This window comes from Carcharhinus amblyrhynchos, chromosome 17, assembly GCF_965287045.1.
Source record: "Carcharhinus amblyrhynchos chromosome 17, sCarAmb.v2.hapA, whole genome shotgun sequence".
NCBI classification, from domain to species: Eukaryota; Metazoa; Chordata; class Chondrichthyes; order Carcharhiniformes; family Carcharhinidae; genus Carcharhinus; species Carcharhinus amblyrhynchos.
The window spans coordinates 18304408-18319005 of NC_137340.1; the positions used below are offsets into that span (position 1 = coordinate 18304408).

General features: G+C 42.3%; 1 protein-coding gene across 2 annotated transcripts in view; it reads left to right on the forward strand.

The window, feature by feature from the left end:
• hs3st1l1 (heparan sulfate (glucosamine) 3-O-sulfotransferase 1-like1) overlaps positions 1-14052 on the forward strand; it is a 118968-nt gene extending 104916 nt beyond the window's left edge. For both annotated transcript variants that reach the window (XM_080205587.1, XM_080205588.1), the window contains exon 2: positions 12033-14052. In XM_080205587.1, coding sequence (XP_080061713.1) covers positions 12172-13116 — 945 coding nt within the window. In that variant the 5' untranslated portion in view covers positions 12033-12171 and the 3' untranslated portion in view covers positions 13117-14052. The remainder of the gene's footprint in view (positions 1-12032) is intronic.
• Positions 14053-14598: the final 546 nt, after the last annotated feature.

The window sequence follows — 14598 nt, forward strand, 5'->3', positions numbered from 1 at the left end:
GGGTTGCCATCAACCATAAATTGAACTGGGCCAGCCAGGCTGATACTGTGGCCAAAAACTACAAGTAGATATGGTGGCACAGTGGTTAGCACTGCTGCCTCTCAGCTCCCTCCGTAACAGCATTGTGGGTGTCCCTATACCGTATGATCTGTAGCAGTTCAAGACGGAAGCTCACCACTGCCTTCCCAAGGGCAATTAAGGATGGGCAACAAATGCTGGTCTAGCCAGTCTCCTCCCACAGTCCAAAAAGTAGGCTGGTTAGGTGCATTGGCCAGTCTAAATTCTCCCTTAGTGTACCTGAACAGGCACTGGAGTGGCACTTGTTCGGGTACACTGTACCTTCATTGTGGTGTTAATGTAAGCCTTCTTGTGATGCTAATAAATAAACTTTTAAACTTTAAATGTTAGGTCAGAGTCTGGGAACTCTGCTGTGAGTAACCTCCTTACTCCCGGAAGCCTGGCTACCATCTACAAAGCACAAGTTAGGAGTGTGACAGATTACTCTCCATTTGCCTTAATGAGTGCAGCTCCAACAGTACTCCAGAAGCTTGATACCTTCCTGGTGAAAGCAACCTACTATCCGCCGCATTAAACATTTAGACCCTCTGTCACTGATGCTCAGTGTGTACAATCTACAAGACACTCTGCAGCAACTCACCAAGTTTCCTTCAACAACACCCTCCAAACACACGACCCCCCCCCCCCAAATCACCTAGGAGGACCGCGGCAGCAGAGGCATGGAAACGCAGCCACCTGCAAGATCTCCTACAAACCACACAGCATCCAGACTTGGAACTATATTGCAGGGTGAAAATCCTGGAACTCCCTTCCTGACAGTATTGTGATTGTACCTATGTCATTGAGACGTATAAGATGATGAATGGGATGGATAGGATAGAGGTGGAGAGACTCTTCCCGCTCAAAAAAGACAGTAGGACTAGGGGGCACAGCCTCAAGATAAAAGGGGGGCGGTTTAGAACGGAGTTGAGGAGGAACTTCTTCACTCAAAGGGTGGTGAATCTCTGGAATTCTCTGCCCGTTGAAGTGGTGGAGGCTGCCTCGCTAAATATTTTTAAGACGCGGGTTGATGGGTTTTTGATAAGAGAGGGGATTAAGGGTTATGGGGAGAAAGCGGGGAAGTGGAACTGAGCAGCGACAGATCAGCCATGATCTTATTGAATGGCGGGGCAGGCTCGAAGGGCTAGATGGCCTACTCCTGCTCCTATTTCTTATGTTCTTATATAAATACTCACAGTTCAAAAGGGCAACTCGCCACCACCTTCCCAAGGGCATTTGAGGGTGGGCAATAAATGCTGGTCTAGCCAGCAACACCCACATCCTGTGAAGAAACATAGGTGCCTGCGATGACTGTAAAAGTAGATAAAACATGCGATGCAAACAGGAGGAGAGTGTTTGGAAAATGAGAATGCAAGGAACAAAACCTGGAAAACATACTCAAGGAAGACACAAGGTGGCATGGATGGATAAAATGAGAACATGGACTGGCTGCTCAATAGGATAGGCAGTGAGCACAGTAAGAAGTCTCACAACACCAGTTTAAAGTCCAACAGGTTTATTTGGTAGCACAAGTCACTGGCTTTTGGAGCGCTGCTCCTTCATCAGGTGCCTGTGATTTCAGTTCCCAAACAGGGATATAAAGACACAAGCTCAATTTACAATATAATGTAATTTAATATAGGCAGTGAGGGCAGCAGAAAATAGAAATCAGTGGAGGAAAATTGTTCATAGTGCAGCCCACATGGAGAAATGAAAGACCAGAGTTCAGATTAAAGACAAGACACACAAAGCCCAGATGTTTCAGCTCCATTGCTACATTCTGCTCCCTTATGAATACAATTATTCTGTGTTACTGGCCAAGCCAGCCATCAAATTACACAAGACTCAATGGTGAAACCGTCTCAGTTGTTCATGTTTTCTTTCCACGTACCTGTATAATTGCACCTGCAGAGAACTCCGTTTCAATTCTACAGAAATCTTAGTTAAAAAAAAGTCAACCAGACTAACCCGATTATGAGTTAAGTGCAAAGCAACAGTTTTGCATTAAGTGATCAATAAGACGAAATTACTACTCTCTGAAACAGGAACTATATTACAGTGCTAAATTCTGCATATGGTTCATTTGCCTGCAATCCAAATGTAACAAATGAGTCCCATAAATGAAACGCTGATGCTTTAAAGTGCGTTTGCATTTAATACAAATGCAATTATTGCTTCATTCTAATTCTGTCCCTGATAACATAAAGCTATATTTCTACGAGAGCACACACACAAGTTCAAAGAGTCTCCGTGCCGTGTCAAATCAGAAAAGCACCACTATTGTTGATGTACATATGGGCTGACAGATTTAAATGCAGGATTTAATTGGTTGGTTTCTCTGTACTCTGTGCCAGTTAGATATTTATCAACTACAGACAGTTTCTCATTCGAAATGTCAGGAGGCAGATCTGCATGGATAAACCATAATGAAGTAATACATTTTCAGGGGTTTATGTTTCCTATTTCTGTTCACAAAAAACATTCATTGTGTGAAGGCAACAAGTTTTGGCAACCAAATCCATTAAGAGGGTTTTAATTAATTATCTTGCATTTGAAACAATGCTTGTTGGGCCAAACGTACAAATGGATTAATTCCTACAGCTTCACCAAAACAATAGCAAGCATGCTTCCACTTTGAAGTTCATCTGTTTTTTTCCCCCTGAATGTTCATTTTTCTTATTTTTCCATTATGGGACAAATATTGATTTTTTTTTTGCTGCTTACCTTTTTCCATTTATTTGCAAATCAACCTAATTTTCCTGCAAGACTAATGTTTGAATGCTGCTTCCGTAGACTTTGCCTTCCTGGGTTGTGTAGCTAATAATAAACTAGGACTCTGGTTATGCGGTGTGTGGCATCTGTTTAATTAAACATACATTCCTTTTCAATTATCTGTTCTTGTTTTGTGCCATCCTAAGCAACGGAGGAATTTAACCGCGGATGAGCAGGTGGGTTTGGGTGCGGTTCAAGGATGAAATCCTGGAAACAAGTCAGGTAGCAAGATCCGAGCCATCCTTTCCAAAGTCAGCCGTAGCATATCAGGTGGCATGTGAGTGACCTCCACAGGAGAGGTCAATTTCAGTATGTTAATTGCTCCATTACTGCAATATTGATCTGGGTTGGTGGTTTAATTTTAGCTCCACAGGTATCACAGGCTGACTGGAACTTGCCAGCAAAGCAAGAAGGCATCTGAGGCGCCCGAAGCCAGGAAAATATGTTAATAAGTATCGAGGATTCACAGCTGCTTTCTCACCTGCTTGTGTGAAAAGGTTTGTTCACAGCACTTCTGAGGTGACTTGACACAATTTGGAGGTGATTTTACACGCTTTGAAGATGTCATCTGCATTCTGAAAGCCCCGAGATCTGATTTGACATTTTCTGCTCTGATCTATCAGCTCTGAATGGGTGTTGATTGTTTTGTGCTATTTTGGTCCTCGGATGATGCTTAGAAAGAACAGTAAGAAGTCTCACAACACCAGGATTCCAAATAAACCTTTTGGTCTTTAACTGGTGCTGTCAGACTACTAACTGTGCCCATCTCAGTCCAAAGCCAGTATCTCCAGAGAGCAGTAGCAGCAGCAGGACTGAGCACCAGCAATAGCCAGCAGCTCAGAGCTATGACTACAGGAGAGAGGAGAGCAGCAGACCACCATACCTGGTACCCAAGGTTTACAGGCAGATGAAAGGCTTTTTGGTATTTCAGGGCAGATCAGAGCTGATGCCACAGGAAACCCATAGTGTTGATTCCGGTGGTTGCAGACACTTGCAACTTGCTGAGAAAACCAAAGTTGCTCACTTCTGGACCTGGTAATCATTCATTTACCAGTGATTGTCAATAATACTGCTACCCTGAACTTTTTAGCCCCTGGATCCCCCCAGGTCTCTGGCAGAGTCATCTGTAGGATTCGCAATATACAAATGTGTAAGATGAGGGGCTAGTAGCTTCCTTTCCAGGGCCAATGATAGGAAACTGGCCAGCGATGGTATCAGTCAGATTGACTGGATGCTCAGGTTTAAGATTCTGATTGGCTTCCCCTTGGAAAAGGGTGTCATTGACTGCACACATGTGGCCATTCAGGCACCCATCCATGTCCCAGGATGGTTCAATAATCACAAGAGTTTCCTTTCAATCAAAGTGCAACTGGTCTACAACCGCAAAAGATCATTATACAGGTGTGTGAAAGATTCCCAGGACATCTGCCATGATGTTTTCATTGTGCAGAATTCCACCCTCCCTGACCTCACCACACTTTAAAGCAATGTTACTGGCTGACTGCTCAGAGACTAGGAATATCCATTTAAAATATGGCTGTTGACATCTACAAATCAGGAATGAGGTTCAGGGGTGATGCAATGAATGCCAAATGAGTATCAGATGTTCACTGAACCATGGGCATATTGGTGGGTTTCAGGTGCCTGAACAGATTCAATACATGAGCCAGAATTTCCAAAGTGATCCTTCCATAATGCCAAGGTTTGGATCTGCAGAAAGAATAAAGCACAAAGCTCCAAGTGTCTTCTAATGGTGCAGAGAAAGAAGAGGGGGAGGATGTAATGGAAGCTATTGACAGTCACACACCACCAGTAGCTCGCTTTGATCCCTGGTATGCCAGCAGTACTGTGAGGTTCACTTAGATTCCAGCAGTGCACTGATCTATCAACCACATTCAAAAGCCTCTATTCTGCAAACCCATTAACTCAAAGTAGCAAACAACTTATTCTCCAATTCATAGACCCACATTGCTTGCACATCCGCACGTTCATCATCATAACGAAAATAGTCACTTGCCAGTTTGCACCAAAAATGATCAACACATGAAAGTGATGCAAAATAATATTCAGGAAGCTTGCAAATAAAACAAACATTTGAACATTCTGACATATCCGTGCAATGCCGTATCTTCAGTGATAGAAGCTGCTTAGATCTCTGCTTGACTACCGATGCTCTTGGAAAATACCTCCTGGATTTTGAATCCTGTGAGGATCAAAGACTGAGCTGCAAAGGCAGACTCGGCCATTGAGACATGAGGCAGCATATTGAGTGTTTTCTTGGGGTGAGGAGAAAAATAATAGGAAAGTGGAAACACTTCCAGCCAAATCCTGACTTCCATGTGCCCTTTCGCTATCATTACAGTCACTTCCCTGCGAGTAACGCACTTGCTGCAGATCAGTGGATCACTGCCAAAACCATGATCCATCCTGTTTAAGGTTGGGAGTCAGAGCGTGCAAGTCATTGGTGGACCCCTGCATACACTATTTGATTGTTGCAGGGGAAACGATAGTGGTATTATCGCTAGACTACTAATCCAGAATCTCAGCTCACGAGTTGGGAACTTGGGTTCAAATCCTGCTATGGCAGACGGTGGAATTTGAATTCAGTAAAAAAAATCTGGAGTTAAGAATCTATTAATGACCATGAAACCATTAACATTGTCAGGAAAACCCCATCTGCTTCAGAAATGTCCTTTAGGGAAGGAAATCTGCTGGCCTACATGTGACACTGGAGCCACAGAAATATGGTTGACTCTCAACCGCCCTTAGGGATGGGCCATGAATTCTGGCCAGCCAGCGACGCCCATGTCCCATGAATGAATAAAAAACGATTGATGCTGCCTTGCTGGTAGCCATTCTCTCCACAAATGCTTCGTTGCAAAAACATGCAATATGATGCCACTCACGCTTAAGATGCATCGTCCCAATCTCTCCACAAGCCTGCACAGTGCAGCTATGCTGCCTGTCAGTGAATCACACATTTTCAGCTACTGATCCAAAAGTATCCTGCGCGTCAGTGGCCTGAGGTGCAACATCTGCATCCAGCTCTGCAGAGCTTGCAATGTCCTGTGGTCTCTGACGCAGGCTCTCCCCTGCTGCCTCCCTCCACCCCCTGTCTCCACCATCTGCTCATGCTCACTTTGTGATATGAGCGTCACCAGGTGAAAACCCAAACTGTCTGCCATACTGATCCCAGCAAGGCATAAATACCAGGGCTGCTCCACAATCTGTGACGGTTTATCCTCAGTGGAAGTGGCCTGTCCTGAGGAGATGTCACTGCCGGCGAGTCAGAGCATTGTCCTGCAGGATGTGTGATGTCCTAGTGGGAATAAAAGATTGTAAGTGAGTACATTCAGGGTCAGGCAGTTTGACATTCCCATTATGCACATGGTCACGTTTCACTTGCTGTTGACCTCAAGTCAGCATGCTTGAATGTTGTTTGCCAAGTGACAGTCTGGTATTTAAATCTATCACCAGAGCCCCTCCTGTCTTCCCATCTCTACTGGCCAGGCAAACCGAGGCTGCACTCATCTTCCTCAGAGCTTGTTAGCTGAGAGCTCTGTGGATGTTTAGCTTCGACTCTGTCCCTTTATCTTCTGTGCTCTCCTCTCCTGGAAGGAGGAGGATTAGAGAGCGAGCATCCCAGCATGAGCTAAGTTAGGGACGTGGGGAAATGCACAGCCAAAAGGGGAATGGGTATACTGCAAGGACATAGAGGCTTATAACATGGAAATAGGCGCTTCGGCCTAACTTGTCCTGCCGCCCAGCTTTTACCATTAAGCTAGTCCCAATTGCTGGTGTTTGGCCCATATCCCACTATACCATCTAACACATATAACTGTCCAAATGCTTTTTAAAAGACAAAATTGTACCCGCCTCTACTACTACCCTTGGCAGCTCATTCCAGACACTCATTACCTTCTGTGTGGGGAAAACATTGCCCCTTTGGACCCTTTTGCATCTCTCACTTTAAACCTATGCCCAATAGCTTTGGACTCCCATCCCTTTGGGAAAGGATGTTGACTAGGTTGATGTTGACTAGGTAAGTTTATGGGATGAGTATTGAGTCTACCCTGGCTCAAAGAGCCACAGTGGGGTGATAGACACAGCACAGTCTTGCTGCTAACTTCCACCAGTACTTTCAACCATACCCAAGTGGCTATTTCTCCCATTGCAATGAAGAGATCTATTACTTTTGTGTTCTCAAAGCCCTGCAACACATTGAGAAATGTGTCGCCACTCAGTTCTTCACCTTCTGCACTCAATGCTCCCACTCCTTTCTGATTGGATCCCATGTGTCTCTGTATCAGAATTATTACTAATAGATTTTTTTTTTAAGTATTGCATGATATAGAGGAAGGGAGGAGGAGAGATTCCCCCCTTTATGCATCTCCCTGATACACCCCTATTAGCGGTAGATTATAGGTGCTGCATGGAGAGGGGTAGAAGGTTCCTGGATAGTTCCAGCAGTCTTACAAATTGATGGGATGTTGAGCCTCTTGATATCTATCTTTTCGAATAAGCTTTAGTTCACATCTCCTCATGTCTGCTTCTTTGGATCAGCATTCTTGTGCCTCCAGCGTATGCTTGGTTTGTTTCTCTTTGGTATTTTTCTTGTAAGAATACAAGTTGTTCTTATTAAACCTAATTATGTTCCTATCTGTTAGTTTATGCCATCTATCCACTAATTCACTTTGAAAGCATTTTGTGTCATGAAAGCAAATATCTACAACAAAGGATCCTGAGAGATCCTAAATGCCTTGCCTTTGGATCATATTTTAGGAAATAAGAACAAGTGGTTCAGGGACAGCACTACCACATCAATCCAGTGTCATTCCCAAATGCCAGCTTAATTCTAAACTGAGCATTTATGGACTTAAATGGTCCTCATTTAATATTGCATAAAGCATCCTGCTCCTCCTTCTCCTTTAGGTACCATGCCCTCAGAGATCATTGTCAACCATGAATGCCTCTGTGACTGATCAATGCCTACATATAGCAAAGCCCTGCAGTGGTTTGCTATGTAGCTGACCAGAAACTCTCCCACTCTTACCGCCTGCCACCAGGTGGAAGGATTGGAAGGATTTACAGGGTGATAAGCAATCTGTTTGGCCATGTCATGAACCTTCCATGGCCAGTAAGTCCCAAAGTGAGACTTGAACACAATGCTCTAAGTCCAGAGGTAGGGGTGTTACCAATGCATCACACGACATCCTCTGCATTTTGCATCATTGCATTTAAGAAGAAGCTAAATAATTGCAATGAGGAGGAAAAAAAATGGAATGGCCAATGGTGGAATGAATCATGTACGGAATATTAACACGACTACAGAGCAGTTGGGCTCAATTGCCTGTGTCTATACTTCACAGTCAAGATCTTGTGTAAACAGATGTTGAAATATTTTGATGAAGAGAAATGGGATAATTGAAGGTAAGTACAATACATTTCTGTTAGAGGGTCAATCCATGATTCACAAGTTTCGTGTGCTTCTTCTGCTCCCAAGGCGCAGTCTTTTTTTCTTGTCTTCAAATTCCCTGGAGTATAATTCCACTTTTTATTTTTGCTTAGCTGAGTCAGTGCTGTTCTGATCTAATACTGGCTCTTGCTGACTGGTAAATTCCCAGGAACTGTGCGGGCAGCACTGAGAAATGGGGGCAGAAGGACTCCAAAGACTTTGTGAAATGACTTCCTGTGAAGAGGTAAAGGAACAGTGAGGAGTGCAGTTCAAGAGGAAGCTAGAGTGGTGAATTAAACATATGCAGTAAAAAAAGATTGTGTGTCATGGTGAATTTTATTGACAGTAATCAAAATAATATTCGGGAGAAAGATAAGGAAGACAAATCAAAAACAATAAACTTTTTGGGGAGTGTGAGTGCAAGGCTGGCTGAAGGCTATGCCTTGTGAATGCATTGAATTTTTTTTTTGTTGCAAGCATCAATTTTCCTGCCAACATGAAGTCAAACGTATTCCCTCTTCACCGATCCTGCTTCAGTGATGTGAATTATGGGGAATTGTGAACAGCAGATCAACTGCAAACAGCAAGGGGTGTGACTTGAAGCTTGGCTGGAGCTCCCTGAATCTGGGAATGTGTGCTGCTGGCTAAGAAATTAGGAACAGTTTTATCTTGATGGAGTGCCATTGACTGATGATGTATAACTCTCGCGTCACTGGACACCAATGACCCCCATCCCCTGAGAGCCAGTGGCGGTGACTAATCTTTTTTTTTTACATACAATTCATTTTTCAGGCTCTTCAGCTTTGAAAGATGGGCCACCCCAATGAGCTCTGGCCTGATCAGCGCAGATGCTGTCAGTCAGTTGTATAAGCTGGAAGGCACAACTTTATAACAAAATGCATGCAGATCTCCTCTACAACTAAGCAATTAGACGAAAGGGACAAGGGGAGTATTTAGAAATCGGTCAGCTCTGTTCAGGTCTTTTACAATACACACATCACAAGGGCTTCCAACGTGACACACAATCCTACTTTATCACCAATATCAATGGAATACAATCACAATGAGGTTCACAGATGCCAAACATGCACTTGGTTTGTTAAAACAGGATGCAAAATGATCACCTTGGACTGCAGTAATGTGAAAATTTGATAGGAAATAGTAGGTGCTACATAGCTAACCGGAGAGACAACTAAATTGACATCAGTTGGGTGTGAACTAAAAGCTTAGCTTTTTAGAAGCCAGGGTCCTAAAGATCTTGGCAGGAAATGGCGAGTGGAATTGGCAAGAGATGTTGCGACCTTTTGCACATCTCTCCACTCAAGGAGATTTACTGGACCTATTGCTCTGGGGATACCCATTTTATCCAATGAAGAGGTGAGGGGAAAGGTTCAAGGATCCATTTCACAAGGTTTTAGCTCCATTCATATGGCACAAACCTTGTTTGGGGAATGGGGGATTACAACCTTGTTATTATTTGTTCCCTTCCTACCACGTGCATCTGTTTTCTGATTCTTTGCTTTTGGTAATTTCTGAATTCTGTGGTTCAGAGCATTTGTTCTCACTGTAACATTTTCAGACTGCTCAGTTCTGATTTGTTGATTCTTTTTTTAATGAATATGAAATTTGAGTTATGGAATTGGTTCCTCTGATGTTTGAATTGTGATAGACCAAATCATACACTATAAAAGCTTTCGGAGAGAAAATATATGGAAGGAAATGTCAAATGAATTCAAGATAAAATCACATATAAAGCTGAAACTAGGTGAACTGAGCAATTCTGCCCAAATTAATTTGGTCTTTGGTCAACAGATTTCAGGACTTAAGAGAAGTTCCAATCTTGGATTTACACCTTTGCAAATTGATTTTGTGTTTTTGACAGGTCCTGAAATATTATCAACCACTGTTTGAGTCCTCTTTGTACCTGTGAACAAGATTAGCAAAATGATTTACCAGTAACTCCACTTCTTGGTAATACTGATGTAATATATGTCACGTGATAATTTTAATGTGAATTTTGATACGTATCTTGAGGTGCCCAACTGTTCCCCAATAAGTCTTAGTCATTGAGCAAGTAAATGAACTGTTTTGGGGTGCCACAGTGATTAGCACTGCAGCCTCACAGCACCAGGGACACAGGTTCGATTCCAGCCTTGGGTCACTGTCTGTGTGGAGTTTGCACATTCTCCCCATGTCTGTGTAGATTTTCTCTGGGTGCTCTGGTTTTCTTCCACACTCCAAAGATGTGCGGGTCAGCTTGATTGGCCATGTTAAGTTGTCGCTTAGTGCTGGGGGGGTTAGCAGGGTGGTATGTGGAGTTAAGGGGATAAAGCCTGGGTAGGAGTGTTGTTGGTGCAGACTGGGTGGGCCGAACGGCCTCCTTCTGCACTGTAGGGATTCTATGATAATTGGTTGATCTCTGGTTAAGAAAACAACATCACAGGTAGACAGGATGGTGAAGAAGGTGTTTGGCACACTTGCCTTCACCGGTCAAAGAGCTAAGTACAGGAGTTGGGACATGATGTTACAAGTGAAAAAGACATTTGTGAGGCCACATTTGGAGTACTGTGTACAATTCTGGTTGCCCTGGTAGAAGAAGGATGCTATTAAACTGGGAAAGGGTGCAGAAAGGTTTATAAGGATGTTACCAGGACTGGCAGTTTGAATTATAAGGAAAGGCTGAACAGGCTGGGATTTTCTTCCCTGGAGCTTAGGAGGCTGAGGGATGACCTTATAGAGGTTTATAAAATCAAGAGGGGCATAGATAAGGTGAATAGCTAAGGTCTTTTCCCCAGGGTAGGGGTGACCAAAACTAGAGAGCGTAGATCGAAGGTGAGAATGGAAAGATTTAAACGGGACCTGAGAGGCAACCTTTTCCACACAGGGTATTGCATACATGGAATTAGCTGCCATTGGAGGTGCTGGAGACAGGTACAATTACAACATTTAAAAGACATTTGGACAAGGATGTGGATTGGAAAGGTTGAGAGGGGTATGGGTCAATCATAAGAAAATGGGACTAGTTCAGTTTAAGAAATCTGGTCAGGAGTTGGGCCGAAGGGCCTGTTTCCGTGCTGCATATCTCTATGACTCTATAATGTGTATTCATGCTGCAGCATTGTCTCTAAGATCGGGGACTTCTAAACTTGATCCAGTAAGGTTTGGGATTTGTTCCAATAGTGTAGTTTATTTCAATGTAGTGATCAATGGAGATGTAAGACATTATTCATAAAAATGAATGAAATATATTTTGAAATGTTCAGAAGTCTTCAAAGTGTGCTTCACTTCTTCCATTAACAAATGTAAGTATGTTGGAAAATTGGTATTTGAGTCCCTATGCAAGTGTCTCAAAATGTAAGGTTTAACAGCGTGTACGTTATGATTCTGAATACAAAATTGATGGTTTCTGAGTGGTCTCTCAATTAATCATCAAAGTATTCTTGCAACAGGGAAGTTTTAAAACCTCAAAGAAGCACTGTTTGCTTAAAGAGGGTTGTGTTAAACTCTGAAGGCAATTTTAATAAATAACGTGAACCGATTGTTTTAGATGAAGCAAGAAAATGATACTGTCATGGACTATTTCAACTTTAGCTCATATGAAATATCCAATCTGTAATGTTCAAAATGATGTGTAGTTAAGTGCACAAAAGAGGCAAGATACAAGATTCGAAAGAAAGTCATTTTGCATTTAAAGTGTTTTACATTTTGTGTGAATGTCACTCATTCTGTTGATTTTTGTCTTTGGCAGATGCAGATCAAGGCAACTTTCCAAATTGCACTTCATCGCGTGCTGTTACTTGCATCATTTCATCCGAGAGCGTTGACTGGCATTTGAGTGATAATAATCTGCTTCTGACCTTCTTGCTAAGTGAGCACAGCTTCTCCCCATGGCCTACTTACTGGTGGGGGCTCTCCTTTTGGTAGCCCAAGCAGACCAGGTACGCCCAGGGAGCTCTCTGCAGAGGGAAGGGACATTGCTTCCGTCATTGAAGCATCGAGGTGGATCAGAAAGCAATGAATCAGAATATCACTCGCCACAGTCACTGTCTTCTGTTGCCAACCAAATGATTCCACAGACCATCATCATTGGCGTGCGAAAGGGAGGGACCAGGGCTCTGCTGGAGATGTTGGACATTCACCCTGACATTGTGGTTGCTGCCACTGAAGTCCACTTCTTTGACTGGGATGAGAATTATGCAAAAGGCTTAGAATGGTACAGGAAGCTGATGCCTTTCTCTTATCCACATCAAACCACGATTGAGAAAACCCCAGGCTATTTCACTTCGATTAAGACGCCAGAACGGATCCATGACATGAACAGTTCTACCAAATTACTGTTAATTCTGAGAGATCCGACGGAGAGAGTGATATCGGACTACACCCAGGTATACTACAACCGATTGGAAAACCACAAACCTGTCCAACCCATTGAAGAAATGGTCATTAAAAATGGAGTGCTGAACACAAAATACAAAGCCATTCAGAGAAGTCTGTATGACATTCACATGAATAACTGGCTGAGGTACTTTCCACTGGACCAAATACACATTGTGGATGGTGGCACTCTTATAAGGAACCCTCTGGAAGAATTGCAGAAAGTGGAAAGATTTCTTAACGTTCCTGCCAGGATAATGACTTCAAATTTCTATTTTAATCAAACCAAGGGTTTCTACTGTCTTCGGAGCGACGGCAAAGAAAGATGTTTACATGAATCTAAGGGTCGCCCCCATCCAAATGTGAATAGTACTGTACTGAAGGAGCTACATGCTTACTTTAGAGAACACAATGAGAGATTTTTCAGCATGGTCAAGCAATCCTTCAACTGGCATTAAAGCTTTGTGGAACCTTTTGCGTGTTGGCTTTAATCCTAGCTGAATCAAAACTGTTTTGTGATTTTGTAGCGTCATCCTTTTTAATTCACCAGTACATTAACCCAGGATACGTGTGCACTTGTGGATTGCAATGGCAGAAGGGGAGTGGGACAGTGCATGTCCACAGAGTTATGGACACCTTTACACACAATAATATCATCAGCAATGGCTTGTTGGAGTTAGCAAACCTATTGTTGCTAATTTAAAATAAAAACAGAATTGTGTTCAGCGATGATTTAATCTTTGAGAATAGGAAAACATAATTAACAAGATATTTCAAATGTAATGACACTTCTGGTCTGTTCACATGGTATGAATTTAGATGAGAATTATTGACAACTCTTGTCAATTATTCTTTGTTTAATTGGCTAGTATCTGTTTTGTCCTGCTGATTGTTGCTTGCCTAACCAGATGACCTAAAGCCACATAACCGTCTTAAATAGAATGTATAAATGCCTATTACTAACCTTCTCAAATAAATATGTTTTGCATGCTTGAAAATGCATGTGGTTATTTCTATTTAAAAATTCAAATGTAATATTTCAGGACAGAAAGTGACAAATGGACTGTATGTTCCTATATTCTAAACACTACATATTGTAAACTGTTAGATTAAAAAATCGATGATTTGTGATCTTATTACTCATACTTGCTCTTACGGAACATAAAGCTGCAATGTTTATCTTGTTCTCTGCTGTCCATGTGCTATTTATATAGAAATTAAATATAATATTTTTTTACATATTTTGTTTCAAAATTAATGTGCATATTTGCTGCTTCCTCCTGATATTTAGGACACCACTAAGTTCAGTTTTGCAAGATGCATTTCAGATTTAGTTTTGACATGTATACAGTACTGCAGAAGAATAAAATTGTAAAGGAGCTGCATAAGCATATTACCGCACATTTAAACCAAGCTATTCATTAAAAACACTTACTGAAAATATTCAATTGACAATATATTGATGTTTTTAATCATCAAAGTGTAATCCGCACTTTCTGAAGCATTTCATTGCCCTGACCCTGAGTGTATTATACAAAATAAGTCAAAGGGTTATCCAGACTCGAAACTTGGCTCTATTGTCTCTCCACAGATGCTGTCAGGTGCCTGCTGAGATTTCTAGCATTTTGTTTATGGTACAATGTAAATGCTTCACTATTGGTGGAATTTTCCAGTGGCGCTCATTCCAAGACCGGAAAATCCCACCCGATGCCAACGGACCATTGCATGGTCGATGCCCCTCCTGCTTCGATTCCCGTGGTGTGCAGTCAGGGAAATTCCACCCTATATTTTGGAAGGGTTTCATTTTTAATAAGTTAGCAGTAGTTTCCTTATGGGTTAAACGTTTCAACTTTTTTTTTGCAGCTTTGCAAACATAATGCTTCTATCAACAAGCGTTTAGCAAAATGGGATTTACTACAAAGTTTAATACATCTATGTAG